At 48.6% G+C, this 27,968-nt stretch overlaps 1 protein-coding gene and 1 pseudogene across 4 annotated transcripts in view; one reads left to right on the top strand and one right to left on the bottom strand.

The window, feature by feature from the left end:
• Ctl2 (Choline transporter-like 2) overlaps positions 1-27,968 on the top strand; it is a 164,002-nt gene that overhangs the window by 12,342 nt on the left and 123,692 nt on the right. The window contains exon 1 of one of the 4 annotated variants that reach the window (XM_077708701.1): positions 9,095-9,265. The exons of 2 other annotated variants lie outside the window; for them this stretch is intronic. In XM_077708701.1, coding sequence (XP_077564827.1) covers positions 9,238-9,265 — 28 coding nt within the window. In that variant the 5' untranslated portion in view covers positions 9,095-9,237. Of the gene's footprint in view, positions 1-9,094; positions 9,266-25,887; positions 26,004-27,968 lie in introns of those variants that run through there. One more of the 4 variants, XM_077708694.1, reaches the window with a different exon arrangement.
• On the bottom strand, positions 4,251-6,736 carry LOC144174265 (uncharacterized; annotated as a pseudogene).

Genomic DNA, 27,968 nt, shown 5'->3' with positions numbered 1-27,968 from the left:
CCCTAGCTGCGACTTTATTGGAGCGATCAGGCTGCAGGAGTGCTCCACTGTGCAACAGCGAAAGCCCACACCGGATGTGTGCAAACTTTTTGCATTTCATAATTTGTTTAAAAGGTCCGACACCCGCAAATTGTTAATACTTGACAAGTGTGACCGCAGGAGCTGCTCAGTGGCTAAACCGTTTGCTGCTGACCACAAGTGGCCGCGATCTCCCTTCCCTACGACCGTTTTTCTGAAGTAGATGGAAATCGAGAACGTCCGTGTATCGAGATTCTGATCCACGTTTAATATCACCAGCTGGTTAAAATAAGTCTGCCGGCCTACAACATAAGCTGCGCCTCTGAGCAGAGATATAACACGGGGCATCAAATGCGCCAGTTTTTTTTAAATGTGTTTACACGGAAAACAACACAAAAGAAAAGGCGAATCACGTTGTTTTAACATATTACGCAAAAAGTAAATAAAACCGAATAAGTAAAAAAGAAGCACAAAAACGTGGATGTTGCTCTATACTTTTCTTTGCCCTGCCTTTCACAACCAAACGTCATCAATGCGAAGGAAGTGAGTTCCGTGGTCAGTTTTTGAGGACAGTACAGTGAACAAGTTCCGTTTTTTACAGGTACAAATAACAGATATGTCAGGGAAAACTGTTAAGGTGCGCACTTAATCCCTTGGCAAGCAACTGCAGCCCTCGACCTTGTCTTGGAAGCAGAAACAGTAATAAAGCAGATGACACGTGCAGAAAGGCAGGCCGGTACCTCGCACTGTCTTATTCGCCCAGCGATCATCTTTTCTGCTTGTTCTGCAGTTTTGCCTCCTTCAGATCTGCTGTTTTTCGAAGGTGCACTTGTACTGACTGCCCAACAATGTACATTACTTTTACTGCTACTCGTTCCAGAGGGGAGCGCACACGCGCAGCTGTTGTTATGATAATGAGACGGAGTGAGAGTGCGCACACATGCACGCACCCAGAGCAGCGAAGCGCACACTCACAACTGTTATGGTAATGAGACGGAGTGAGAGTGTTGCGCACAGCTGTCGGAGAGAAGAACGGAGGAGAGTTGCACATGTGCAGTGAGCGTGCGGACAAGGCCGCGACGACGACGACGACGACAACGGAGGGACATACCCGAGAGCAAGAGATGCGTCGCATCTAAAAAAACACCACGTGACATGCCCGCTTGCGCGCCGTGATTGCAGTGCTCCCAAACATGACGCGTACAAAATCGTACGTGCGCATCCGCTTAAAAAGCGACAGGGCAGATGACGAACCTGTTGCTTCCGGCAACCCGAGCTATAACCGCTGCGTCTGCTTATCGCCATGACGAACTGTAGCGAGAAAAGGTCACCGCTGGCGTAAATGGCACAGCCAACGCGTACGTTGCTTCCCTGTCGCCTTCTGAGCGACACGCGGCAGGGAAGCGTTTGTCACCACTGCAATCAAGACGCGCGAGCCTCATATCACGGGGCGTTTCTTTTTGTATTTCGCGGATCAGCAAGCTGAAAAACACTAATACCTATTGTATAGGAGGACAGAAACTGTTTATTCGGACGTTTTGCAATGCGCTCTGCAACTCTGGAGTTGTCTTTTTTTTTTCCTAGCTTCGTTGGTTCGGAAAGTTGGCGAATTAAAACTAAAAAAAAAAAAATAAACATTGGGGCGCGTACCTTTCCTCGTGTTGTGACTGATCTCAAGGGGAAGGTATACGTGAGAGGTTGAGAGGCTCATGGTTTGTGCAAGACAAAAGCCCCGAATGGCCTTGACCGCGCATTATTTATTATTTATTTCATACTGCAGACCACAACACGTGGTCCAAGCAGGACGGGCAATCACGAATCACAACGAGCAAAACAGTGAACTAAGATTGATCACGAACGCAAAAAATAACAAAGCGAGTAAAATGAGGAAATATATACAGTGCTACATAAACAAATATACACAATGCGACAAACATACATACTATGCAAGGCGGTCACGCTCTGACAAGGAGTTCCACTCAGACACTGTGTGCGGAAAAAAGGAAAATTTATATATCTGTTTTGGCAAAATATGGTGTTAAAGAGTTTGGTTGGTCATGTCGTGTATTTCTGGTTGACAAAGGCGTTAAATACAATGAAGGGTCAATCGCAAATCTATGGTTAAGCAAGGAACTCAGGAAGTCTAAGCGGAGTTGCCTTCTTCTAGATTGAAGTAGTGGAATGTTGTTAGCTGACATTAGTTCCGATGGAGAATCCGTGCGACGAAATTTAGAATATATAAAGTGAACTGCTTTTCTCTGAATTCTTTCCAATTATCTATGTTTCATTTTGTGTAGGGATCCCACACTATGCATGCGTATTCTAATTTTGGTCGAATGTAGGACTGATAACACAGAAGTTTTACATTTGGTGGTGAATTGCGAAGCTTTTGTCTCAAGAAGCATAATTTTCTGAAAGCAGATGCACAAATGTTATCAATGTGTGAATTCCAAGACAGGTTAGCAGTGAACGTAACACCTAGATATTTGTAGTTATTGACCTGTTTAACTGTAGATGAACCAAGGGAATAAGCATAGTGAAGGGGGTATTTTTTTCGAGTTATACACATGGAAACTGTTTTTTCTGTATTTACAATCAGACCCCATTTGTTGCACCATTTGTATATGTAGTCTAGATTTTTGTTTAGCTCTATTTGATCATGTGTGTTATGAATTTCACGAAATAAAACGCAGTCGTCTGCGAACAACCGAATCTGGACGGCTGGCTCAGTTACATCTACAATATCATTTATGTAACACAAAAATAGCAAGGGCCCCAATACACTACCTTGGGGTACACCCGACGTGACTGGCAAAATACTCGAATTTTGACCCTCGGTGGCGACGTACTGCACCCGATTGCTCAGGTATTCAGCTACCCATGCGACCAATACCTTCGGAAGACCTATTTTATTTAATTTGTAGATTAATTTCTCATGAGGAACTTTATCGAAGGCCTTACAAAAGTATAGACAAATGGTGTCTATCTGAATGTTATTATCGAGGGCGCCGGCAAACGCACGCGTAACGGTAACAAGCTGCGTCACGGTGGAATACTTTCTTCTAAAGCCGTGCTGGAAATGTGTTAGTATGGAGTGTGTTTCAAGAAATTCTGTAATCTGGTTCGCTATAATGTGCTATTAGTTTACAACATGAGGAAGTTGGAGATATTGGCCTGTATTTAGGTACTGATAATCTGTCGCCTTTTTTGAAGATAGGCGCCACTCGGGCCATTTTCCAGTCACGCGGCAATGTTGCTGTTGACAGGGAAGTATGGAAGATTACAAACAGGAATTTGCCAACGCATTCAGCATAACGTCGGAGAAAGACATTGGGTAGTTTGTCAGGACCGCAACTCTTTTTCGTATTTAGGTTTACAAGCATGGAAACCAAACCAGCATATGACATGAAATTGACTTCGCATGGTTGAGATGACGCTACAGAAGACGTAGATGCTCCGGAAACATTAAACACGCTGTGAAAGTATGTGTTGAAATGATTTGCAATGTCGCCAGAATTTGAAACTATGTGGCCGTCAAGTACAATCTTTGAAACGGGTTTCTTCCTATATTTAAGATAATTCCAGAACTTGCTAGGATCATTCTTTATAAAATTGGGCATTAAGGTTTTAAAGGAGTATTCTTTTGAGCGATGCATTTTTTCAGCAAGGATTCGTTGGTGCTCCTTGATAAGTTGTGCGCTGCGCATGCTGCTTTCTTAGCCGTTTAACTTTTCTTTTTGGTTTAACAATTTCATGAGTCATCCATGACGTACGTTTGTGCGTTCGTTTGGGTTTGTTAGGGATAAAGTTGTTCATACAGTATTGGCATGCCTCAACGAATTTTGCCCAAAGAGCGCGCGTGCTTAAAGCGTCATCATTAAATTCTGCAAGTACAGCTTCCAAGTACAGCTATTACACGGTCATCGTCAGCTCTCGAATAATCTTTAAAATACTGGATGGGTGATTTTTGGTGGCTACTGCATTAAAATAGAGGAATTAACACGCTTACAAGTTCATGATCTGAAAGCCCCTGTTCCACGACTACAGTATGTCTGAAAAAGCACGTTTTACGAATACCAAATCTAGGATAGAGCTTGCATGTCCTTGCACGCGTGTTGGTTGCCTGACTATTTGAGTTAGATCGTGAGCGAGCATAATGTCAAAAATAGTGTTAGCATTTTTACAGAACTGGGAACAGGTCAGCCCCTTCCAGTCTAGACTTGGCAAATTTAGGTCTCCAACCAAAAAGATTTGCCTATTAAAAAACCTTGACATATGTTCTTTCAGCACAGTTAGGTACTCCGGGTTCGCATCTGGAGGCCTGTAGCATGCGTACAGGATAAAGCTATGTCCCCAGCAGGACAACTGTACGCACAAGCATTCAAGAATGCCAACATCAGCTGCAATCGTAGCTTCTATTTCTGGTTTGACAAGGATGGCTACTCCCCCACCTCTGGCAGATCGGTCTTCTCGATACACGTTGTAACGGGGGAAATACCTCGTCATCACTAATTTCCTCTCGCAGCCACGTCTCCGTTATCACCGCAATATGGGGATCATACTGCATGAGCACGCTTTCCAAGGAATCTATTTTATTAGTGACACTGCGCATGTTTATGTTAACTAGTCTAAGTTCTTTTCGTTTGTTTGTGTTCCCGCTATTTTTACGCAACCTAGCTGTGTTTTTATAGGGAGGGGTGACAGAAGGCATCTGGTCTATATTACATTCCTCAGTTATGTTTGTCGCGGCGTTTGGCTTAGCGTATTTGGCCGCCGGCGTTCGGTTTCTACGGTATATCGCTTTCTGGCATCGTTTTTTTGAACGGGCACTATATCATTTTTGTCTTCGTCCCAAACGTATTCCTTCTTGTTGATATATAGCTTGTACACCAGCGAGGCTTTATCGCCGTTATCTCGATTCGTTTTACAGCTCTGCCATAGTTTTCTTCTTATTTCGAACTCTTACAGAGAAATCCTCCCCAATAGAAAAATCAGTGTCTTTTAATTTGATACACTGTTTCAAAATTTTTGTCTTGTCTCTTGAATCTATCTTGTCTCTTGAATCTAGTAGTTTGAGAATCACGGGCCTGACCTTGCCGGGTGATGGCCGCCCCAGTCTATGAATACGTTCAATAGCCACCGGATCTAGCTCAAGAATGCCCTTTATTATCTCATTGTTCACAGTGGACTCTAGCGACTCGTTTTTCTCTTCTTCTGATTCAGGTAGTCCGTAAACAATGATATTGGACCTTCTGCTTCGGTTTTCAAGATCATCAATCCTTGCTTCAAGATTCGCAATCTGTTGCTGGCATGACGTGACCTTTATTTCTAAGCTGGCTAATGAATAATTTTTTGTCTATATCCGTCAAGCGTTTTTCCTTAATCTCCTTGGTGTCAATTGCGATTTCACTAAGTTGCTTTGCTATTTGTTCTAGAGTAGGGCCGGGGTTAGTCTCAATATCGCCACTTAGCAAAAGGATCCTCCTAACAGATGACGCCACATCAAACAATATGCAACATATTCCGCAACTGAACAACCGTGGGCACGGCAACACCACCAAGAATGGATCGCTAGAACGAAAGCACTTTCCGTATCGTTTGCTTACCTGTACAAAATACAGGAAGGGATTAGATGCGACCCACATGGTGGTGATGCCGCCTCTGCCCAGTGCCAGCCCAGTCCTCTGGAGTGCCTTTTATAGCCGAACCGGCTGTATCAACTGCGAATAACCGAACCGTTTCGTGGTGAACACGTTTATTTTTTTTCCGTTTCAGTTCGGGTTCGGATTCAGTTCCGACAAAAAATACCGGGTCGGTTCCGGTTTTCGGTTGGGTTCGATACCCTGATCGACACCCGGTTCTACACGGGTACCCGCCTTAACCGTATCGGTAAGGGACCTTGTTGCGTCCGTTGCTGAAAGCCTTATTAAGGCGTTTAAGGTGTGGACCCGTTCTCCAACAGAAGACGGCGCCAGCAAACTCAGGCTGCGGCTGGTAGCAGTACCGTACACTCTCACGCAAAAATGGAGCAAAATTGGGAGCAAATACAGCCGTTAGCTTCCGCGGGCAACCGCTCATGTTCGAGTGGAGTAACTGTGGCCGAGTGTGTGCCGTGTGCACAAATGCGGACTAAATGTTCGTCCCTGACGATCTAGTAAGAGCAGCGGGAAGCCGAAACGCAACATTGTCTTTTTGGTGCGTCGTTAATCCCTTGTAATGGCGTCGTCGTTGTGATTTGGCGCGTATGTCTGGGGCAGTTTTAGATTTGCAGAGCACAAGTCATGACGGTCAGTGCGTCTTTTACATGGTGCCATGGGAGAAAATATCAAAGAAAAGCGCCTAGGGTAAATCAAGCTGCGGGTAATAGCAACGAGCGGCAAAGCGCGGTGGACGAACGCTTCTCTGTGACGTTATGTTAATAAGCTGCGTTGCATAGACTACGCGCGAGCTAATAAAGGCAAAGTGAAGATTTCAAGCGCGTCAACAATGAGGCAGGTGTTGGTGCAAACAGCAAACGTTGCTCCTTATGGGTAATGAATATGTATATGTTTAGCAGACGAGAAAAAATGCATTACAGTTGCTGATGACAACAACGACAAATTAAAAAAAAAATGCCTAAGCGTCTTGAAGTGAGCTTTTACTCCGGGTACATGAATTCCTTGCGTACAAAAGCTACGGCAATGCTGCAACTGCTGTAAGACTCGGCTGAATTACCCATTCCTGATCGTCTTCCGAAGGTAACTTTAAGAATCCGGTCTAAGCAAAGCCTAATTTGGTTTCGCTATGCAGAAAGATAAAGTCTATTTCCTTATTCTGACACGCACACGACCGCTCTCACATACGATACCGAGGGTACTTGCCATATGTAGCGAACTCTAAGAATATACTTAATTGGCGCTGATTTGTGCCGACACAAATGAGTCGTTCGATCTCACAACCTCCCGTCGCATCTACGCGACGAGTTGCTTGTTCTTTGGAGTGATAAAAAAAAAAAAAACATGGTTGTGGGGCTGTACTTTGGTTCGAGCTGAGCAATATTCGCTAGCGTAAGCAAGGCGCAAAAGCGAGGGCACGATCACTTGTATGAAACGTCGCGTTGTGCAAAGTACTTCACGATTTACACTTTAATATATATTTCCTACAGGAATTCCTGTTTGGCCGCGCGGCCTAGTGGCGGTGTATCGGGTTTGGGTTGCGGGCGTCGGAGATTCGTACCCTGCCGGGGGCTGTTTCTCTCTCTCTCTCTCTCTCTCTCTCTCTCTCTCTCTCTCTCTCTCTCTCTCTCTCTCTCTCTCTCTCTCTCTCTCTCTCTCTCTCTCTCTCTCTCTCTCTCTCTCTCTCGTTCGGCTCCGTTCCAGCAGTTCGTCCTTGGGGAGTATCAGAACGGACCAACTGGGGCGCGGACTAACCATCCGGCCGCCCACATTTAGTCCCCAAAGGGTTGCATGATTGTAGCAAAGTCGTCCCCCCAGAAGACGACCTCTTGGTCCTTTCTGCCTAAGAGTGTACGCACACCAGCTGATGCACCGCTTGACAAAAGTGGGCGAAAAAATACGGCGCCAATGTGCTGGCCTCTGCACCTTTATTCCTTTATTGATTCCGTGTTCCCCGTAATAAAAAAAACAAGAAAAAATATGGGGAACGAAACCCGCTCCTGCCAAACTATGGCAGGTTAACAGCCAATAAAAAATAAATAAGAAGGAGCGAAAGCCCAAAGGTATTTTTTTATCAAACCAATTCGTAGATGAGAAAAAAAAAAAAAACAGTGACAGCACAAAACCACTCTCCACGCTTACCGAAATCGCAGGCAGCAAGCTAATAGCGAACTGGTGAAGCATCAATGACGAAAGTAAATCAGAATCAGTACAAATAAAAGACACATCTAAGGCAGCTCCGCACACTGCGAAAAGAAAAGGTAAACAGCGCACATACTATGTGGCTTCGCACAGTCCAGAAAAACGCTCTACGAACTCTGACACCAGTCAACAGAAAAGTGGCACCTGTGGATAGCTTGTCGAAGCATATCTTGCAAAGTTTCAAAAGCGGAGAGAAACAGCATGCCACTACATCCTTCACACTGCACAAGAAAAAGACAGACAACAGTCAGTGCATGTTGCGCTTGTACGAGAGAACTCCAGTCCCGCACATCGAATCAGGATACGGTAGCTACCACAATGTGCTTAAATCACATTCGGCAGCCCCGCACACTGCACACACCATACTAGAGAATGCTATTCATACGGTATTGCAGCCCCGCACACTGCAAAGAACAGGGAAGCTGATGCGGATGTATGTGCCCAGTCGTCAGTGAGAAAAAGAGGCAAGGTTGCGCGAGGCCTATCTTGGCTGGGCACGCTACTATGACTGTACGTTGCCTTTATATCTTTCAATATTTGCCTCGTCCGTTAGTGTTATAGTAAAGTTACGTTCGCAGTCGGGGTAGGGTGTAAAGTACCCGATGACCGTGACGCAGGAGGTAGAGGATGAGAAAAGTCGATTTAGAACTTCACAGAAGGCACTGAAGACGGCACAAGACAATGAAAACTGCATTAAAATGAACCACGCTGGGCGTCACAAGGGTATCGCCGCACGGTACCTGTCGAGGACCGTAGACGCAACAGGTGCCACACCGCCGCACGGTTGGCTGAAAAATATCGTGGAGCCCTGGCGCCCAGAGGCTACCACGGGAGCAGGTCAGCCAGCGTCCGCTCTCGGCCGCTGCTCCGGGCAAATTCCGTCGCCGTCCTCCCCAAACGGAATGCGCTAACTATGCCTGGGAGCTTTGACCTCCGCCCCGCTCCGTCCTTCTGACGGTCAGGGGAGGAGGCATATTCCTGACGTCGATCAGGGAACAAAACACCTCCACTGGCGGCGAGCATTCTTTTCTCTCCTGCCGCCGGAGGGGACACGGAACAAAACACGCATGAGGAGAGGGAGGGAGCCCATCGGCGCTGCCAACACTACAGTTATCATGTGTCGGAGGTAAAGGTTTGTCGGGGTTTTTGTTGGTCCCTCTCCTTTTTCGCTGCAAAAGGCGTGGTCACACTAGGTCGACACCGACGAGTCGCCGCACCATCGGCCAACTGCCGAGTTTGCCAGACCGCGTTGCGTACTACGCCGACGGCGACACAAACACGTCGGCCGGTGAAAAGTCCGCGTAGTGTGACTGGCTCGCCCACCGAAGACGCCAACAAAACCGGTCGCCCGTCCTGTCGTCCGATGTGTCGTCGGGAATCGACCGAGAAACGTGAGTGCTTTATTGATATAGAAAGTGGAAAAGAAGTGGACTGGGGATATTTTGAACTCATTCCGGAGTTCACCAGCATACAACCCAGTCCGGGGGAAGGGTAGTGAAAGGGGATGGGTGAGAACAAATGGGGACAGAGAAAGAGATAAGGAGTGCGTAATTGGGCTACAGCCGTTGGATGAGGTTGGTCTCCTCGAGGAAGGCCAGGTTAAAGTCAACCGAGAAGCGAAAACTGCGCCCCGACAACATTCGTGCCGTAATGAATGCGGCTCTATTTCGTTAGTTGCTGCAGTGTAATAAACGCAGTAAGGTCAGTGAAGCCCATACAACTCAACACTAGCGCTAATGCGATCCGTATTTTGGCTTTCGACGCTTCGGCCGTGTCTTCAGCGACGCCGCTACCCCGAAGTTGCAAACTGCATGTGCGTGTGCGATCGGATCGCCTGTAGAAAATATGAGGTCAATTTCGTGCAGAAGAAGAGTTACGTAGCGTAGCGTAAAACTTACAACCAAAGTACGGCAAGCACTCTCCCCGCAGTGCGACATCGCAGTCGCAGCCGGGCACACAATTTATGCGAGCGCTTTCGCGAAGCGGCGGAGTTGATGGCGATAAGCTATTGGAAGAAAAAAAAAGGGGGGGGGGGACCTTCCTGCGCAAGCGCTATTTAAGAAATTTCAATTCACCAGCCAGGAATTCTGTAAACCAGCTAGTAAACACGTATGACACGAAGGATGAGCCTCCATCTAGTATACAGGCTATTAGATGGGACTGCATCTCATTCACTCGCCTTGTCCCTGCATCCGGCGTCGTCGGCGTTGTTGTCGGCTTCCGCCCCTCCCCCATTCTCCTCGCCGCGCGAGCTGGATTGGATTGAATTAAAGTGGATTGTGTTGCGTCATAGCCGCGGCAGACGCACTGGCGCCGGCGCGTCCCCTCACCGTTATGCGCGCTATAAAACGCGGTGCCTGCGCCGCTCCGCTCCATCGTTCCAGCGCCGTTCCTCCGCTGTCCAACGCTGCAACGTGAACCCCCTATGCGTCGCATCTACACAGGGGTTCCCGCGAGGGGAGGGGAGTTTTTTTGGCGGCGGCGTAGCACTTGTGCGGTGGCGCAGTGGGTTAGAGTGTCGCGCGCACTCGGTCGACGTTGCGGGTTCAATTCCCTTGGGGTCAGTTTTTTTAGCGTTTTTTAAAGGGCCATTGAAGTGGTTTGTAAACATTGCGGGATTACTAGCGCAAATTGTAGTCCGGAGTCCATAGGCCATGTTTCGACCATTCTGAGCGCGTTTACACGAATTTATTTAGTATAAAAATCAATTCGAAAATGCTGTCCTCCTCTCTGTATCCTCGCTCATTTTCTGTGGCGTTTTCGTGTGACGTCAGGAGGAGATGACTTGGCTTGACCATTGACTGAGCTACTACTGCACGGCTCGCCGACCTTCCGGCAGAGTCAGTCGGCCCCGCGTTTAGTCCGCCAGCCGCCGACGGATCGTCGCAGTTCGTTCGCTCAGTTGAAACGAAGCCACGACACGTTTGTGAATGGAAGAATGTGCCTTTCTTTACTTTGTTAGTTTGTACACTGTATCTAGCTCCAAGTCAAGGTCGCTCCACACAAGCGCTGCACAAGCGCACATGCGACGCTTCGCTGACTGGTACGCTAGTAGGAAAATCTTCAAGGCGGGAGAAGAGTCAGCGAAGTCAGTATAGGTACAAAGGAAATTAAAATCAACTGATACTTTTACCACACAGCGTAAAACTAGGGAGCACGAAGTACTTTTTTTTTTGCGCTGGGAGAACAAGCACAGCGGTCAGCAGCACGACCACACATCTGTGAACGCTTTTCCGTCTAAGAAATGCAATTGCTAGTTGTGAGATATTGTAGAAATTTGGGGGACGTTTACTGCACGAGCGCTATACAACAAATAGTCACCTAAGCTGCTTAAAATGTTAGAACTAAATAAAACTGTAAACTGGTTATACATTATATATCATATTTCCAACGCTGGTGGTGCTGGCCCGTGGCCGAGTGGTCTGGAGCGCTAGGAAAGTTATTTTGCAAGTCATAAGTTCGAATCCCCGAGGCTACTTTTTTTTTAAGTTGACTTTTTCTTTTTCGGCCGATGTTTTCTATACTGAGTTCACCATTTTTGGGCCGTAACGCAAATTGCTCCACGAACTAGTTCACAGAACACGTGCAGGCTGTAGCGAGTTCTCATTAGCGTGCTGCTGCCATAAGCACCGACTGTTTGCGGGCAGTGGGCACAGGCCGGAATCAGCAGACCCTTGGCCTGGTGCAAACACGCTTTTTACGATACAGGCATGAGTGAGGCAAGCTGCAAATATGGGGGAAAAGCGCATGGCATTTGAGCGTCTGCGGTGACGCGGAGGGCGTTCATCACCCACTGTGTAGGCCTCGGCCAGTGATTGCTACGATTCCAAGCCGTCCTGGGAGGCTTATCTTAGGCATTTTACCGCCGACAACATGGCCGAAGCGCGGTACGACGATTACTGAGACAGAGAATGCCCATCCAACGATGTCGTCGGATTTCAAGCATGTTGTTTTGCAGAACCGAAACCGAAACTTGTTTGAATGGTAACCTTGGACATCGTCCAATCAAGGTTCATCTCCTCCTGGCGTCACAGCCTTTAGTTGGTGCGGCCGCCACAAACTGCGCATGGTAGTTTTTCTAGTTTCCCGCTTTATAAAATAATTACCGACTTATCAACCGGATAAACGATGAAAAGTGTGTTAATTTGGCCGGTGTTCGCAGTGCAAGCAAATCCGGGAGCTTGACAAATTCACTTCAGTGTCCCTTTAAGGGGCATGGTTGGCGTATCCGATTCGCGAATCATTTTCTGCGTGATCTTAAAGGAACCTTGCTACACTTACCATCCACTACTGAGATTGTATTTTGGGGTAAAGTTTATTGTCCCAGTAATCTCCTCCCGCAAGAATTATTAAAATCCGTTCACTATCACCGGCACTACGTGATGAGAAATCGGGCAGAATTATTCCCTCTCAACTCGACCGCGGACAACGCGACAAAAACTGCGCGCTCTCTCCCGGAGAGAGGGGCGGCTCTCGGCGTTCTTTTCCGTGGCCTTCGATATATCGCAGGCCGGGGAGTTTTCTCCTTTTCTTAGCAACGTGGAGGGGTCTATTTCCGGTCCGGTGCCACAAAAAGGCAGGCATGGCTGCCTGCTCGCAAGCGCGCGCTCAGGCTGGTAGGGCGTTTTTGAAGCAATAAATGTTTGTTGTCGAGTGGTCCCGTTGAAAGGGGACTATGAGTCCGTCACTCAAACTCCGCGTGCACTCAAAACACAAAATAAACACCAAAACTGTGTGTACAGGTTCGGGCATAGAAGAGGTTGGTACACAGGGCCGACGGCGGCAGATCGTCACAGGAAATGCGAGAAATAAGCCGCGAAGTTGACCAGTGACAGCCAATAGGACAGCCAAGGCCCAAATGACGTCGTTTAGGCCATGCCAGGGGTGCATAATGAGGAGAATTGAAGAGAGCGCGGTTGGTTTTTCCGCGTCTTTCACAGCGATTTGCGCGCTTACCGCTTCACGTGCACGTGTAATATTTGGCTCAAGTGTTCTTGGCAGTGTAATCTAAACGTCGCGCAGGTTTACTTGCACTGCACAAAGAGTGTTGCAGGGTCCCTTTAAGAAGCAACTACCTTTGTCACGGAAAATTTCCTTCGAAACAGCGAGTGGCTTCTAGGAGCCACAAAAATGAGTTTTACTTTTCTTGCACCGCGTTTCTCGAAAATGCGGTACGATGCTGCACTGTAAGGCCTTCTCTTTTTTGAGGAGTTGAAATTTCCGCTGACGTACGCAATAATTTATGTGAATATTCTACGTGCTACAGAGGTCTTTCCGCCGGGGGTTCATCCATAACATCCGTATTATTACTGCCGCGGCAGCAGCGAGCACGGCTCTTTTTTCTTCTTTGTCCGTGATCCAACTAGAAATTGAGGAGTACACACTGTCCAAGCAGCGCGCACGCTAATACGCACGAACGGCTTCAGTCGCGGCAGCGGTGGCACGATGCTCCAAGTTTGACTAGAGAAAGAAAGAAAGATTCCCGGCGGAGAAGCCAGGCGGCAGAGTGGGTCGTCGCGCGGTCGTCGGCGTGGTGTGACAAGCGCGTCGGCCGACAGCGCGCAGACACCGACGCCCTGCCGATTTCTCGCCGACGCAGACGGTTGGCCCACGGTCGGCGTCGTCGCGGTGTGACATGGCCGCCGACCCGACAGCTCGCCGACACGGTGTTGGCCGACCAAATTGGCCGATGTTCGGGCTAGTGTGGCCGCGCCTTGATGTGGTAGACGCCTATAAATGCCTGTAGATACCTAAATTCTTAAAATCGGCACTATATGCGCACTGTTTAACCTGAACTTTCGCTTTCGAGTGCAGTTTGAGGTAATTATTCATGCTGCCAGGCAACTAGCATTCACTGTTCGGAACTCTAAACCAAGTCCTCTAGTTCAACCAACCCCCCGAAAAACAACCGCTAGCAGCAGTGGAATGGGACGCTCATAGTCACCGAGAAGAGGCAGAATTTTGAATGAAAAATCTGGAGATTGTGGTAGTTTGCTGTTGTTTCCAGGGTTTTCACAGTGATACTTAGACTACGATAGCGCGTGCTCTCAAAAGAGATTTCTTCAAACAAGCGCAGTCGCATCCTCGTTTCTAGAAGCATACTCACATCGAACTCTATTTTCAACGCAGTGGTTGAGCATCGAACACGCCTTTGCTAGCAGATCACTCCCATATTGCAGAGCCGACGGGGAAACATCACTGCACGTCTGAATTTCCTTACGCCTTAAAATTCGCACTGCCGACATGGACACGCTTTTCTATCAAAAATCTGTTCGGCTGCTAAAACACATTTCGAAAAACGCTCTTCAAATGTGTGGCAGTGCTGGGACGTCTTGCCTGAACAAATCGGATAATATCATTGCACATGAGAAAATTCCTGGAGTTGTGCCGTGTAAGAGATTGTTAGTTTCTTTATAAATCGTTTATTAGTTGTAATTAAATTGCTCGAGGCAGACATAAAGAGCCGCTTTTTTCATCATTATTACTAGCTCGCAAGTGTTATTTTTTTTCTTCGCGCATGTATACTATACGCAGGAGCAAGCGGCAGCCATTGAGCGCAAATGCGAGCAGTGCGCGCCTCTTGAATTCAGCCAGCGGACCGCCATTAAGTGCAGCAGTCAGCTTATGGGAATGGCTCGGTTCAACTGTTGGCGTCGTTATTGGGCCATCGTGAACAAAATTGCAGAACTCAAGTTCATCTTTTGCGCCCCCTCACTGGCCAATAATGCCTCGCCGGAGATCACGCGTCGAGGAATCAATGCCCCTTTCAACTAACGAGGAGATGGTTGAAACGCCATTCGCGATATTAAGTGGACGTTTGCAATTGATTAGTTTGAGTTCGATTCATTTACAAGTTTGAGTAGCTGGGGGAAAGTCAAATACGTCGGCTTCACAACGCGGGGGACCCAGGTTCGAATCCGACCACGGAAAGAGTTTTTCATCATCATTATCATCATCATCACGTGCCCTCCCATTGTGTATAGTTGGCTTCCCTGCAGTGAGTTTTGGTTACGACGGCGCCATCAGTGAGATAAAAACAACTTCGCTTTACGAACCTTTTTGGTTTTCCTGTCGTAGATACAGGTCGCGCATGTTTTCGTTTGAAATATTTGCATTTGTGAAAAGATTTGCGGCGCTTATTTGCGACGATGGAGACCTGAAACGTTGTTTTGCCAGCCTATTTCGGGCGCCTAAAAAGGTCTTCTTTAATTCCTAAAAATCCGGCCTCTAGTGATGATGCACCGCGCAAAAAGGGTGAATTTCCCGGAAAGCGGAAAATGCGTATTGCAGAACCGTGGCCACTGTCGCGTGGTCAAGAGAGTCTGAAATCTCGGCGTAAGATTTTGAATTGAGGGACCCGTACCTTCTGAACGAATGGGTGTAACGCGGTTGTATTGTAGCTCGCGCATTTACCCAGTGGTAGGGTAGGTAGCATCTCGAATGAGGAAACTGTATTTCTCCACGGAGTCTAAAAGTAGAATAAGATCATCATCGTCCAGACTGCTTTTCATGTCTCTCAGATACGCTGCTTGCTGTTTGCTTATGAAGTGGTGCAGCGTGAGCTCCTCCATTGTCTTTCCGAAAAATCGGCAGAACTTGAAATCACTCTTTCTTGTCTGCAGCCAACACCTGCGACCCAGCGAGTAACCAGTTCCCTGTCCCATGCCCAATCCTCGCTAATTGGCAGGTGGCGCTGTCCTTGGTCCTTGTCGCTTCCGGTTTGACGGACTCACTTCGTCTGCGGCACCGCGGAAGGCCGGAAGATGCACGTGGAATCACCCTAACCAAGTCCTTGAAACCAAACGAAATATGATTTCTCTCGAAATGCGCGGCCGCCGCCTCTTTGGCCTGCCGAGGGGAAACTGTCAGTGCAGTGAAGCAGACTTGCGGCTCGCCGTCTGAGGCCGTGGTGGCCGCTCAATAATAAAAAAAAAATGATTTTCTCGCCCTCAGAAACGAATGTCCTTTCTGCACCCATTAAAATGAGCCCAAGTCTGTATTTTTACATGGACCGCCGCACACTGCAGTGAGCGCTTGAACATATGAGCAACATTGCAAAGTTTTCGAAGTTAAAGGGACACTAAAGGGTGGAAACAAGTTGGCCCGTGCCTATCGATTACGTTGTCCAGAATCTAAAAACTCCATTTTCGCAACCAGGAAACGTTAAATAAGGCAGAAAAATGCCAGAAGCGTGAAAACAGGCGACGACGTTTCGTACGTTTTTGGGTACTACGGGTTTGCGACGTCACAATAATTCTGCCGGGCGAGAGCTCATTGGAGGAGCATCTACAAAATGTTTTCATCAAATAAACAGTTTCTAAGTGGTTGAGAACGTGAAATAGATGTAAATCAAACCTTTCCGTGAGCTGAGCTAATTTAAAAAAAAAAAAAAACATAGACTACAGCTCCTATACATTACAAGACAGGTTGCTTCCCTCACGTTTCAGGGTAGGCCACACATCATGCTTTCACTTTCGTTTTGGAAAAAAAAGCAGTGAAGTCAGTAACTTGCCACGATGAACGGCCGCGCTTCTGCAAGCAGTGTCCCCGGCAGGAAGCGTCCCCGCGCCCTGTTCGAACCTTATCGCCCACGAAAGGTTGGGGCACTTACCGGCGGCGGTTATCCGAACGATCGGGCATTGTGCTTTTCCGTTCACTCCGAGCCGCTGTTGATGAATAATCCGTAAATCGTGCGCGCGTAGCTCTACTGGCTCTACCCGCGTTGCTTGGGCCGCGCGGAGTCTCGGCCACAAACTCTCGAGACGGGTGCGGGAAGCGAGTGTGCATTTCACGCCAAGTTGGCGCGTCGCGTGAGAAAAGAGAATATGAGATGGACGTGATCGCCGGGCGACGCGAGATGAAGGCTCCCGCTTGAGCGATGCCTAGGCGGCAGCCGCGGCTAGACGATAGTTGATACGGCGCTTTCCGCTGCTTCGGTGGTTGGCATGATGCGACCGGGTGTCAGGTGTAGGCGGGAACACGGGAAACACACACACACAAAAAAATGTTTCCGAAAAAAAAAATGGTCCCGGAAAAAATGGTCGGGTCGAAGTGTTTCCTTTTAAGTTAGTAAGATCTTAACTTTTTTTGCGGTTTTGATTTTCTCCCTTGATGTTTTAGCGCAAGGGTTAAGAAATAGATGGGATGCTTTGATATTCATATATGGACAAGAAATGAACGCTTCTGGAAGCTTACGTCTAACAAAGAAAATTGGGTAGACAGACAGACGGACGGACGGACGGACTTACGGTTTTATGGATGGATGGGTGGATGGACGGATTGTAAGGCTGAGATTCGATTAAAAATTTTGATTAGGTTAATCGGCAGGCAATTTTCGATGAATTGATTGGTTTATCAGTTGGTGTGGATTACAGAAAGAATAAAAAATACCAGATGTCGAGTTCCAAGTCTGTTTTGTTGCTATCACGTAATCAACACGGATGTGTTAAAATCGTGTACAATCCCGCATTTTAAAGCAATATCGTATGTGGGTGTGTCCATGCGGGCTAAACAGACCCTCGCGTGGTTCAGACGTGGCGCGAACGCACCTTTAACTGTTGACATTTCCCGAAGAAGAGAGGTCGGCGCTCTTGTCTTCGACTACATGCGGTTGCGGTTATAACCGTGGTATTATAAGAACGGGTTGTTGCTATGTAAGGCCATGCCCTCAAACATGCTTACGCAATGTTAGGGGGGACTTGGTATCATGCATGGTCTACTCGATTCACGTGAGTTCTACCGACTATCTGGTTAAAGAATTTATTCGCGAACAATGCGCTAATCGAATAATCGGTAGGATAATCTATCAATCCCGTACCCCTAAGGATGGGTGGCATAGATAGTAGCTCGAACAACAGGCACGAGCTACCAGAGTTTAAAAATATAACATAAAGGTAGAACGCAAACTTGATCGTGCGTTGGTTGTTCGTGCCAGCGAGAAAGCGTACGACGGTCCTGTCTCCGAAAGTGTTTTGCGCTACTGATTTTTCCGGACCAATTTTTCCGGGACCATTTTTTCCTACCTTGGCTTTGGAACCGTTTTTTCCGGGACCTGTTTTTCCGGGAGAATTTTTACCTACACCCGGGCACACTGACCGCTGGAGCGCTGGAAAGCATTTCTCGTTCATTCGGTGACAAATGATAAAAGTGAAAGCCAGCGAACGTTCTCGACGGTCGGCCATGGCTTGGTGTCGTCAAAGCTACCGTTGGTCCGTTGCCCAGCGACAACCGTTTGCGCTCTAGACCGCCCCGGTGCCTCGCCTACTTTGTGACGCGATGTCTACGTGACGAAAAATTGGGACGGTAGCGGGAGAGAGAACTGCCAGCTTTCTTTACGGATTTCCCAGTAAGTAACGCATCGTTGCTTGTCGAACAAAAGCTGAGAGTGCTACGAAACGTAGGATCTTTCGGTTAAAACAAAATTTCGTTCCGCCTTTAGTGTCCCTTTAATGTGCTCAGTGTTCCGAAACTGCTTCTTTCCCGACTCCCACATTTCTCCCCGCATACAAACAAGCTATGTAGCTGCATTGTCTCTGTAAACAGCTGTAAAAATATGCCTAAATATGGCCCCAAAACGCGGCATTGCTTCCCCGCAAAGCAGGTTTTGTAGCAGGGAAGCGCGCTTCTTTTTCTACCAGCTGGATTTTTTTTTACCGCGCTGCGTGTAATATTTCTGCGAATTTTTTCGCAACCTTGGTTTCCGTCACAGCCACACGATATTCAAATTGCTGTGAGATGTGGTGGTGATAAAACATTGAGTTTTTTTTTTTTCCTCAGAAAATTGGTTACAAAAGCGACTAGTGTTGTGAAGTGATCGACAATGATTTTTTTTTAATAGTCAAATCGGTATAGTCGAGCCGCTGTCTCGGACGTTTGGTGTGGAATGACCCTGCAGGATCTACAGTCACTGCACCACCAACTGCCAGTGAAATATCCGACGATTTTTGACATTGCGGCTATTCTCGTACTGACATTTTTGATTTCAGGAACCCGGGAAAGGTTTCGGTCTATTAAGATTCCGAGAAATCTTTTGGTTCGTACACACTGCAGGGTACGGCCTCCGAGAACTATATATCGCTTCATGTGCTTTCGAGTAAAAGTTATCGCAACACTTTTCTCGGAAGATAGGTGGAGTCCTTGGGATGAAAGGCACGCAGATATTTTTGCGAGAACTTTCTCTAGTTTTTGCTCCTGCGTGCAACGCGATCGCGTCGCACTCCGAATGCGGATGTCCGCATAGGGTGTGACGTGTACGCCAGGCGGGTACACTCGTTTTAGGTGGATAAGAGTGATGTTAAATAGCAGAGGGCTCAGTGCGGCTCCTTGAGGTACTCCTTTGTATGGTAGGAAGTAGGGCCTTCCGGTTTGCGCATGAAAAGTTGTCGCCCTGTAGGTAACTTGAAATGCAAGCGTAGTTTTCCGCCAAACCAAGAGCAGCCAGGGCTGTCAGAATGGCATCATGAAAAACTGAATCAAAGGCGTAGAGCCACTAAATAAGTCATTTAATGGCAGTAGTCGGGCCGGCGGCCATCTGGAATTTGCAGTCACTTCACACAGTTTCAGTTTGGAGTGCTGGGAAGCTCGTTCAGCGGACGCGTTTGGCGATATCTAAGGCTGCTGCCACAGCTGTGGGTCAACAGAATTTTGGCTTACAACTTTGGGGCTGTAGGTATCACCGTGTGGCTCTTTGTGAAATTTTGAGAAGCTCGACGTATACTTATGTTTTGTAGACAAGCGATATTTTACAGATACTATGTTTAGAAATGTCTCGCCCACATTATACCACTTACAAGCTGGTCACTATTGCAGATACGGAGATGGGAGTCAAAGTGAACGACAATCTAGCGTTTGGTCCGATTTCGCGATTTTTTTCCGTTTTTTTTTGTTTGTTTATGACGGAACGCAAAGTTTGCTTTGAACTGCAGTCAAGAGTTCGACGCAAGTTCGTCTGGTCAGGAATCATGATGAGGACGAACTTCGTCCTCATTTGTTTTGAGCTGTTTTTCGTTTGTGGCTTTGTTTTCAAACAGATTTTAGCTAGAACCGGTGCACCTTGCCATGCGCCAAGCCCCAAAGTTGAAAAAAACAAAAAACAAAACTGCAGCCTCCGGAGGTTATCCGCGCCACGTTTGCAGTTTTTTTTTTCTCACGAAGTACGCACGAGAAAAACGGATTGCACTTTTGGGCTGTTCCTTGTTTGCGCGTAACTCGTAAAAATATGACCAAAAACAAAAAGTGCCCGTGTCCACGCATGTTCGATCTCTCGTGGAATCAGCCTTCAATGACCTGCGTATGAGCAGTTCCGTTTTGCCCAAGCGGCAGCTAGCGTAAGGTTATGCGCGAAATGACGAACGCTTGGGTAAGCCTGACCGTGTCGCCCTCTTTCGTGACCCTGCGCACGGCATGCGTGACTTGCTCGGTGGCCTTTGCGAGTGGTACACTTTCGTTGTTCGTGCCGTCCGCCTGGTTGATGAGATTGCCCAGAGTCCTGGTGGACTTGCTTGGCTCGGGTGTTGTCGACGTCCTTCTTAATTATTGTGAAAATCAGCAGTGTCAAGCAGGTGCTTCCTGTGACACTCACCAGAGACGCCGGCACTGATTTTACCGCATTTCTTTCCCTGTTCTCACCACTCCCATCTCCGACTCTTGACCCTGGCCTCGGGCCAGAGAGCTTTATTGTTAGAAAAAGGGTTGCGATGGAGCTATTTTGGCTCAGTCGGAGTGGTTCCTTATTCACAGGTTTCCATATGCTTCCCGAGCCTCCTGGCCCCTGTGGATCAGCCGAATTTGGTCTTCCTGGGCAGGGCTGGTCAACAAGATCTCCCATCGCTCATACTCTATGCTGACGGAGTCAAAAAGAATTGGAGGGGACTTGAGTTTTGTGCATTCTCCGATGGTGTGTTTTAGGGTGCCTGGTTTTGAGCATAGGGGACATTCTTTTGCGTATCTAACTGGGAACATGCGGTTGAGAAGTAAAGGGTGTGGAAAAGAGGCTGCCTGTATCTGTCGATATATTGATTGTTCTTCCCTGAATAGTTTAGGATGAGGGCGCGGAAGGCTCCTTCTGTTCTCCCTGTAATGTTTCAGGCTTTCTGCATATTTCGTTACTGGGTGCATCCCTTCTTCCGTTTCCTCTGTGGCCCGGAGGTTTAAGTCTCGGGCCTGTCGATGGGCGCATTCGTTGCCCTCGATCGAGGAATGCGCGGGGACCCAAATGAGTTCAATTCTTGTTTCCGGGGGTTTCCCTCTTGTCAAGATTTTGGCTGCAGTTTGAGATCCGTCCTGTTCTGTATCTGTTGTAGGCTTTCATTGAGTCCGTGAGAATTGTCGCTGTACCAGGTTGCGTTAGCGCCAGTGCTATGGCGGCCTCTTCCGCTTCCTCTTGCTCCGTGGTGTACAATGATGCACAGTTCACTATTTCGTTTCTGGTGGTCACTACTATAGTTGCTTAGTTGGAGAATTTGGGTAGGTCAGCATCAGTGTAGAGTATTCCCTCATGTCTCTTTTCTTCCAACAGTTTGTTAATTGCTTTTACTCTCGCCTCTCTTCTTCCTATGTCGGGGGGGGGGGGCTTGTTTCTTTCCTGTGTTCATTCATTCACTCATTCATTCATATTCATTCTTTATTTCTGTGAACGAAGGGCGTGGAGCGGCTGAATGCACTTAACTTAATTTCACCCGTGCAGATCGTTCGGGGGACTGTTGTCTCCACGTCTGAAATGGTCGATGTGAATCGGAGTGTGACAAGGTTTGTGTCACGAATTTGCACTGTGCCAACGTTGAGAGATGCAGTGAGGGGAGCATGCATTTCTGCAAGAACGCTCATGCCGCGTGTGCATAGGAGAAGCTGAGAAGTGCTTATTGGGTGGGTGGCTCGTGTGACGTTGCCGGACCCCAGACGCCAATTTGACTCGCAGAGCACGGTGAGCACCGGTCAAGATTCGTCCGCCTATTGGACAGCCTGACAGCGGTTTCCCCCTAAGGGCATTTGGTGACTGCAGAGACGCCACGTGACGTGAGTCGAACTTCCTGCTGGGCTGGTTGGTGAGTAGTTCCCGTGGTTTGAAGCGCAACGAAAAACGCGGACGGCGAACACTGAGTGGACAGGACAGGCGCTAACTTCCGATTAACTTGTTGCTCTAGACGTGCGCTTATACTCCTCTAGAAATCGAGACTGGACGAGAAAGAAAGGCTGCAACAAATGCGCACGTGATGAAAGCGATCGGGATGCTCGCAGCATGTCTTCAAGAAAGCTCATTTCGCTATTGTGCAGTGCAATAGAGGAATCGCTCGCCAACACTTGCCCTCTTTCTGATATAAATGGACCTTTTTCCAGTACCGGTCCTCTTCGCGGCCGCCACGGCGAACTAAAAATGGCAGTAAGGCACGCCCCCAAGAAAGTCGTGCTTTCGGAGAACTCGTAAACAAAATAACCTGGTCCTGCAGTCCCTCCCACACCGACCCGTCACCCGTACCACGTTACCGTGACTCATCTGCGGTGGTCCAAGCCCCCCCCCCCCCCCCCCTTTCCCTTCTTTTTTTTTTTCGTTTTCGTTATTCCCTCACTGGCAGGCAAGTGCTCGCAGAATGGACAGCCTCAAAGTTTTTGCCCCTTTTCTTAGAAATCCTTTTTTGCGAGCCCGTACGAACGAACCCACCACGAGATGGCGAAAGAGAAAAAAGGCAAGGACGGCCTATGGCTGAAGTGCGGAAGAGGGACAGTTTGATAAGGAGGCGTCCACACGTGTACGAAGAAACGCGCACACACAGCTGGCTGGCGCCGCATCTTTTTAAAGTGCTACGAGTTGTGCCGCGCCTCCGCCAGATGGCGCCACGGGTCTCGCGACCGAGAGAAGACGCAGTGAAACATCCCCCTCGCGAGGGGCACGATCAAATGCAGAGAATTTCCGGGGGCGCACGACGTTAAGTAGTTTGCGTTACGTTAATGTTGTTGCACTTGTGGCAACTGCTGACGAGAGAGCGCTCGTCAGCAGTAATTTGAATGAGTCAACGATATAAGGCGCGTTCGTAGCGTCCCATTCTGTGCCGGCTTTGTGGCGCAGTGGGTAGAGCACCATGTACATTGCGTTCCGCCCGCAGGGTCGAGGGATCGAAACCGGGCGCCTGATAGTATTTTTTTTTATAGTAGGGACAACGACGGTGCGGACTACGGATGTCAACGCGGGTGACATCGTGAGTTACTGAAATGCTCTGCATTTAAAATAAAAACGATGGATGTATTGACATGCTTTTGGATGTAGGTGCTCGTTGGATGTAGTTGCTCGCTGGATGTGGTGGCGCGTTGGATGTAGTTGCTCACCCTTCTGAAGAGGGAAGGTGTAATGATGGCAGCGTCAATAGACCCTGTCGGGACGATGGCCCACTTCCCTTCTCGTGGCTTTGTTGTGTCCCCCTTCGTCGGCGGGAGCGGGGTGTAACCTCCGCCGACGCTAGCGACTCGCAACCCTTTGTTTAGGCTTAGCCGGCGGCTTTCTACGCGGCGTCGGGGAAGGCTTTCCTGTCCTCCTCCTGACCTTCGGGGACGAACAGGGGGGAGCGGAGGGCAAAACTAATTGGTATGTGCGCTGCGGCGGGGAGGCGGCTTCGCTTACGACGGTTCGCGCATCCTTTAACGAGTTCGTATGGAGCTGTTACCAAGACCGGTCGCATCAAGACGTGCTCCCATGGCGGTTTCCGGGCGCCTGAGGATTTTTAACGATCCTTCTGAGGATTTTTTTTAATCCACACCCTCGCATTAACCATCCCTTGAACCCTTCCGCGCGTTCTGTGGAAAAAAAAAAAAAAAATACGTAGTTCCTTGGCACCCCTTTGCCTTGGCACCCCTTTGCCTTGGCACCCCTTTGCCTTGGCACCCCTTTGCCTTGGCACCCCTTTGCCTTGGCTAGCCGAAGCGTCAGCGCGTAATTAGCGACACAAAGGGCATCGGTGGCCCGATCCAAGGGCGATAGTTTTAGGCGGGCTCCCGCGCAAGCAGGCGCCATGCACGCTCGTTCCCCACTTCCTATGCGTCGAGAGGAATTCGGGGAAGACAGGTGGCTGACCCCCACGGTGAATGTCCAACGGAATTCCGCAGCCCTTTCGTCCAAAATCTCGGTCCATAATAAAAACATTACGGGTTTTAAGGAGCTTTCGGCGCATTAACATATAAATTTGTCTTTTCATTTTGCTTTTGTTTTGATTTGTTTTTGGACAGGATCTCCAGGATCTATTTTTTAAAAGACGGCATCTGTGCTCTTGGGATTATTTAACGCCTACTTATGAATCCGCATACTTTTCAAGCGATTTCTCCTATAAATATTTGTTGAGGATAGTTCCTCGATCATACCCGCCGCGGTGGCTCAGTGGCTAAGGCGTCGCGCTGCTGAGCACGAGGTCGCGGGTTTGATTCCCGGCCGCGGCGGCTGCTTTTCTGATGGAGGCAAAAAGCAAAAACGCCCGTGTGTACGAGATTTAGGCGCACGTTAAAGATCCCCAGGTGGTCAAAATTAATCCGGAGCCGTCCACTACGGCGCGCCTCATCGCCTGCGTTGCGTCGGCGCGCTAAACCCTACAATTAATCAATCAGTTCGTCGATCATGTTTCATTTGCTTGCGTTTCTCGTAAATGTTATGTGAATTGATTATTCAATTACTCAAAGACGTTCTTTTAAATTTTTTCTGAGTAGCGAAGTTCTATTTCACAAAGGTACGGACTGTGAGATTCAGATATATCAATGAGCCGCGATCCAACGTTGCTCATATTAGGGGACACTGCTTTGACGTACATGATTGCTGCGTAAAACATTTCTTACGCACTAATCGCTCTTCCGTGCGGTTTAACAAAGTAAGCACCTAACTTATAAATGAGAATGAGATGGCTTAATACTGCAGGTAGAAAAAAATTATCGTTCGGAACTGTAGCTATAAAGTGTTACAAAACCCAATGCTTTGTAATTCAATGTAATAAACAAAACTCAGTGTTTTGTTTGTTACAAAACCCCGAGTCTCTCAAGCAACCGTCTGCAGCACGTGCCGTTTTCACGGCAGCACCCAAATTAGGACTGATTAAACGTAGTGGTGGGTGTAATTATTCCTCGTACCAATCAACGCTTACACGTGGAAGAGAAGGCGTAGCGTAGCGCTCGCTGCCCGCGACGCTAAAACACTCCATTCGCGGAGTTCAGTCAGACTACGTTGAATTAAGCCTAGAAATGTAGTTATGTTAGGCAACAGGGCATTACGCGCTGGAAGTAATGAAACGTTGGATGTGGCGGCGCGTTGGATGTACTGGCCGAAATTGGATGTAATGACACAGCTTTGGACGAAGTTGCTCGATGTATGTGATGGCACGCTGGATGTAATGACACGTTGGATGCAGTGGCCAAAATTGGATGTTTCTGCTCGTTGGATGTAATGGCACGGTGGATGTGCTGGCACGTTGGATGTAACGGCACGAAATTGGATGTTTCTGCTCGTTGGATGTAATGGCACGATGGATGTGTTGGTCCCAAGCGAGCGCTAGACAGCATAGCCGCTCCCCAAGCAGAATCCTGAGGGGCGCCCTTTTGTTTATTTTGCCTGAGGCGTCTGCCAAAAATGGCAGATCGGCAGCCCGCGCATGCGCAGATCACCACTGGAAAGTAGCGATCCCTGTTCCTGCTTCTGTTGAGTATTTTGATTTCATTGATAAGCCATGGTTCACAACCGCAGTCCCGTCCTGTCCTTTCGTTGCGCTTCAAATCATGGGTACGTGAGCGTCTTGCGGGCGTGCAGGAAATCCTGGCTTGGAGAATGTAATCAGACTGCTGTCCCGGCATGACCTGCAGGGTGATGACTCTGCTGTCGGGCCGGGGAGGGCACGACCGAGTGTGTGGGCGTCAGCGAACACTGCGCCTCTATAGTCACGTCGTCAAGTGGAGAAAGTCACGTCCCGCCGCGGCGGAAGTGCGTGAGCGGAAGTTCTGTATTGGCCGACTTGCAGCCGCCGCAGTTCGTGCGCTGCTTGTCTGCGCAGTGCTCTGCGGGGCTGCTCTGCGGGGCTGCTCTGACGCCCACTGTGTGCAGCTTGCACGCTCGTCGAGTTGGCAGCCGAAATTCTCGAGGGATGCGGCGAGTCTACGAGGCAAACCCCGGTGAATATGCCCTGTGTTTCATCTTCGGGTATGCTTAGGCGCGGGGAACCGGCCAACGACAGCGCCAGCTTCTGTTGGAGCGCGCCGCTTTGCCGTGTGTATCACGTCACGGTTTTGGGGGCTGACGTCATACTGTCCGGGCGCGTGGAGATCGATACCACGGCCGGTCTGGCCCTCACGTCCACACCTGCAGTGGTGCGACAAGAACGGTGCCGTCACGAGCGCTGTCCTGTCGGAGTTCGTTTTGTCGAAACCGAAAGTGACACAGTGACACCGAGAAACGAGGCTGTCAATAATTATTTACGCTGCCATAGACCGTCCGATGTGCCATTCTATATGATTATAGTGTGCCGGTAGGCACCCATAGCAGCGAAGCACAATTTCGTGGCAGTACTCTCGTTTCTCGCACGTGCAGCGTGGCGAGCGTGCTTGGCGCTCCATGCTCGCTTGCATTGACTGGCGGTCGCTTCTTTTGGCGTGAACTTCGCACCACAGAGTTTTGCATAAGTCTTTCTTGCCTAACCTGTAGCGGTCTCTCTTCTTTGCCTGACCAGAGCAGTTCCTTTCTCGTGGGCGAATGAAAGCACTCGTCGTGCCCTGTTGAGCTACAAAGAAGCGCCGTCTACCTGGCTTCTTTTCCCATGCCTTGCGCTCCGTGTTCAGACCTCCGGCCAATCTGTGACCCATCATTCATCTTCGTGCGCACGGGATTAAGCCGACCTTAACAAGGGGCGCACCCACCTAGAAACGAGCTGCCCAATCAAGTTTACTTCCTCCCGTCTTCCCGCGGGATAACAGGAGTTGTTCGAAGCGGATTTTTTTCCCCTTGTGCCATAAATGCTCAGACAAACTGAACTTCCAGTACATTCCAGCTTGTTCTTATATGGGCTTATGGCACTTCGGATGCGGCACTTCAAATGACTGGCTTAAATGTTCTCTTTCCAGCTTTTAATACTACGAGCCATGCCCACATAAATCAAGGCTACAGCTATGCGTTACTTGGAAACACAGAGCATCAAAACACCCGTTTTGTCGGTACGGCAGCGTGCAGCGCCACTTATCGCTGTGGCACTTTTGTAAGTAACACCTTGGCCGCACATGATCCTGCACGGTGCACGGAAATTCGACCTCCTCTTATAAGAGTCGACTCATACGCTTGTCTATATACTTTTGTACGTGCGGCCGTGTGTCATTATTTATATTGCGTCTATTTTATCTAAATTGGGTACGCAGGTCCTTATCATTGTATAATAAACGTGCAATTGAGTTGCTTTCGAAGAAGAAACCCAGTCGCTACTTTCACCACGTGAACTCAGGCTGTCACCGTGTGTATGGCTTCTTCCTGTGCGGCAAACGCATGGTTCAGTTTGCAGCCCTGTTTTAAGACACATAGAAATTGCGAAGCACAGCGCCAAAGAGTGCGTCATATTAGAAAGCTTGCACGTCTGATGGAAGCTACTACCGTATGCAAGCTCTGTACCTGATGTGCGGCACCTTTTCACGTTATATTTTCCCCCTTTGTATTCACGGTGCAAATGGACAGTTGAAAGCACGTTGCACTTTCTTTACTGCTTCGGTTGGCCACTTGCAGGCCACTTCCATATAAACTGCACCGGCAATCAACATTTGCGCGCAGGAGGTTCGACCCATTCCCCTCCCCCCCCCCCCCCCGAAGTGACCAACTGTGGCGATGTGTCGTAGAGCGGAGGGCCGAGGTGGCCGTCGGAGCTTCGCTGCAGGTGTGTTGGCCCCGGGTGTACATTGTTGAGTATTGGTCACAATCTCTGCGCTTTAATAAGTTTACCAGGGAAGGGAGTTCAGTTAGACGTGTTGCTGAGCGAGTGGCTTCTTAATACGGAAATAAGATTTAGCGCAGCAGAGACGAGGACGGCGAACGGACAGCTATCAAAGACAAGGACGGTGAACGGGAGGCTATCTTCCCTGGAAATGTTAGTATTGTTCATC

The sequence above is a fragment of the Haemaphysalis longicornis genome, unplaced genomic scaffold (assembly GCF_048455015.1).
Source record: "Haemaphysalis longicornis isolate Haplotype H1 unplaced genomic scaffold, Haemaphysalis longicornis Haplotype H1 scaffold_1, whole genome shotgun sequence".
Taxonomy (NCBI): Eukaryota; Metazoa; Arthropoda; class Arachnida; order Ixodida; family Ixodidae; genus Haemaphysalis; species Haemaphysalis longicornis.
Note: the sequence above shows the minus strand (reverse complement) of the source record. Positions and strands in the feature narration are given on the sequence as shown.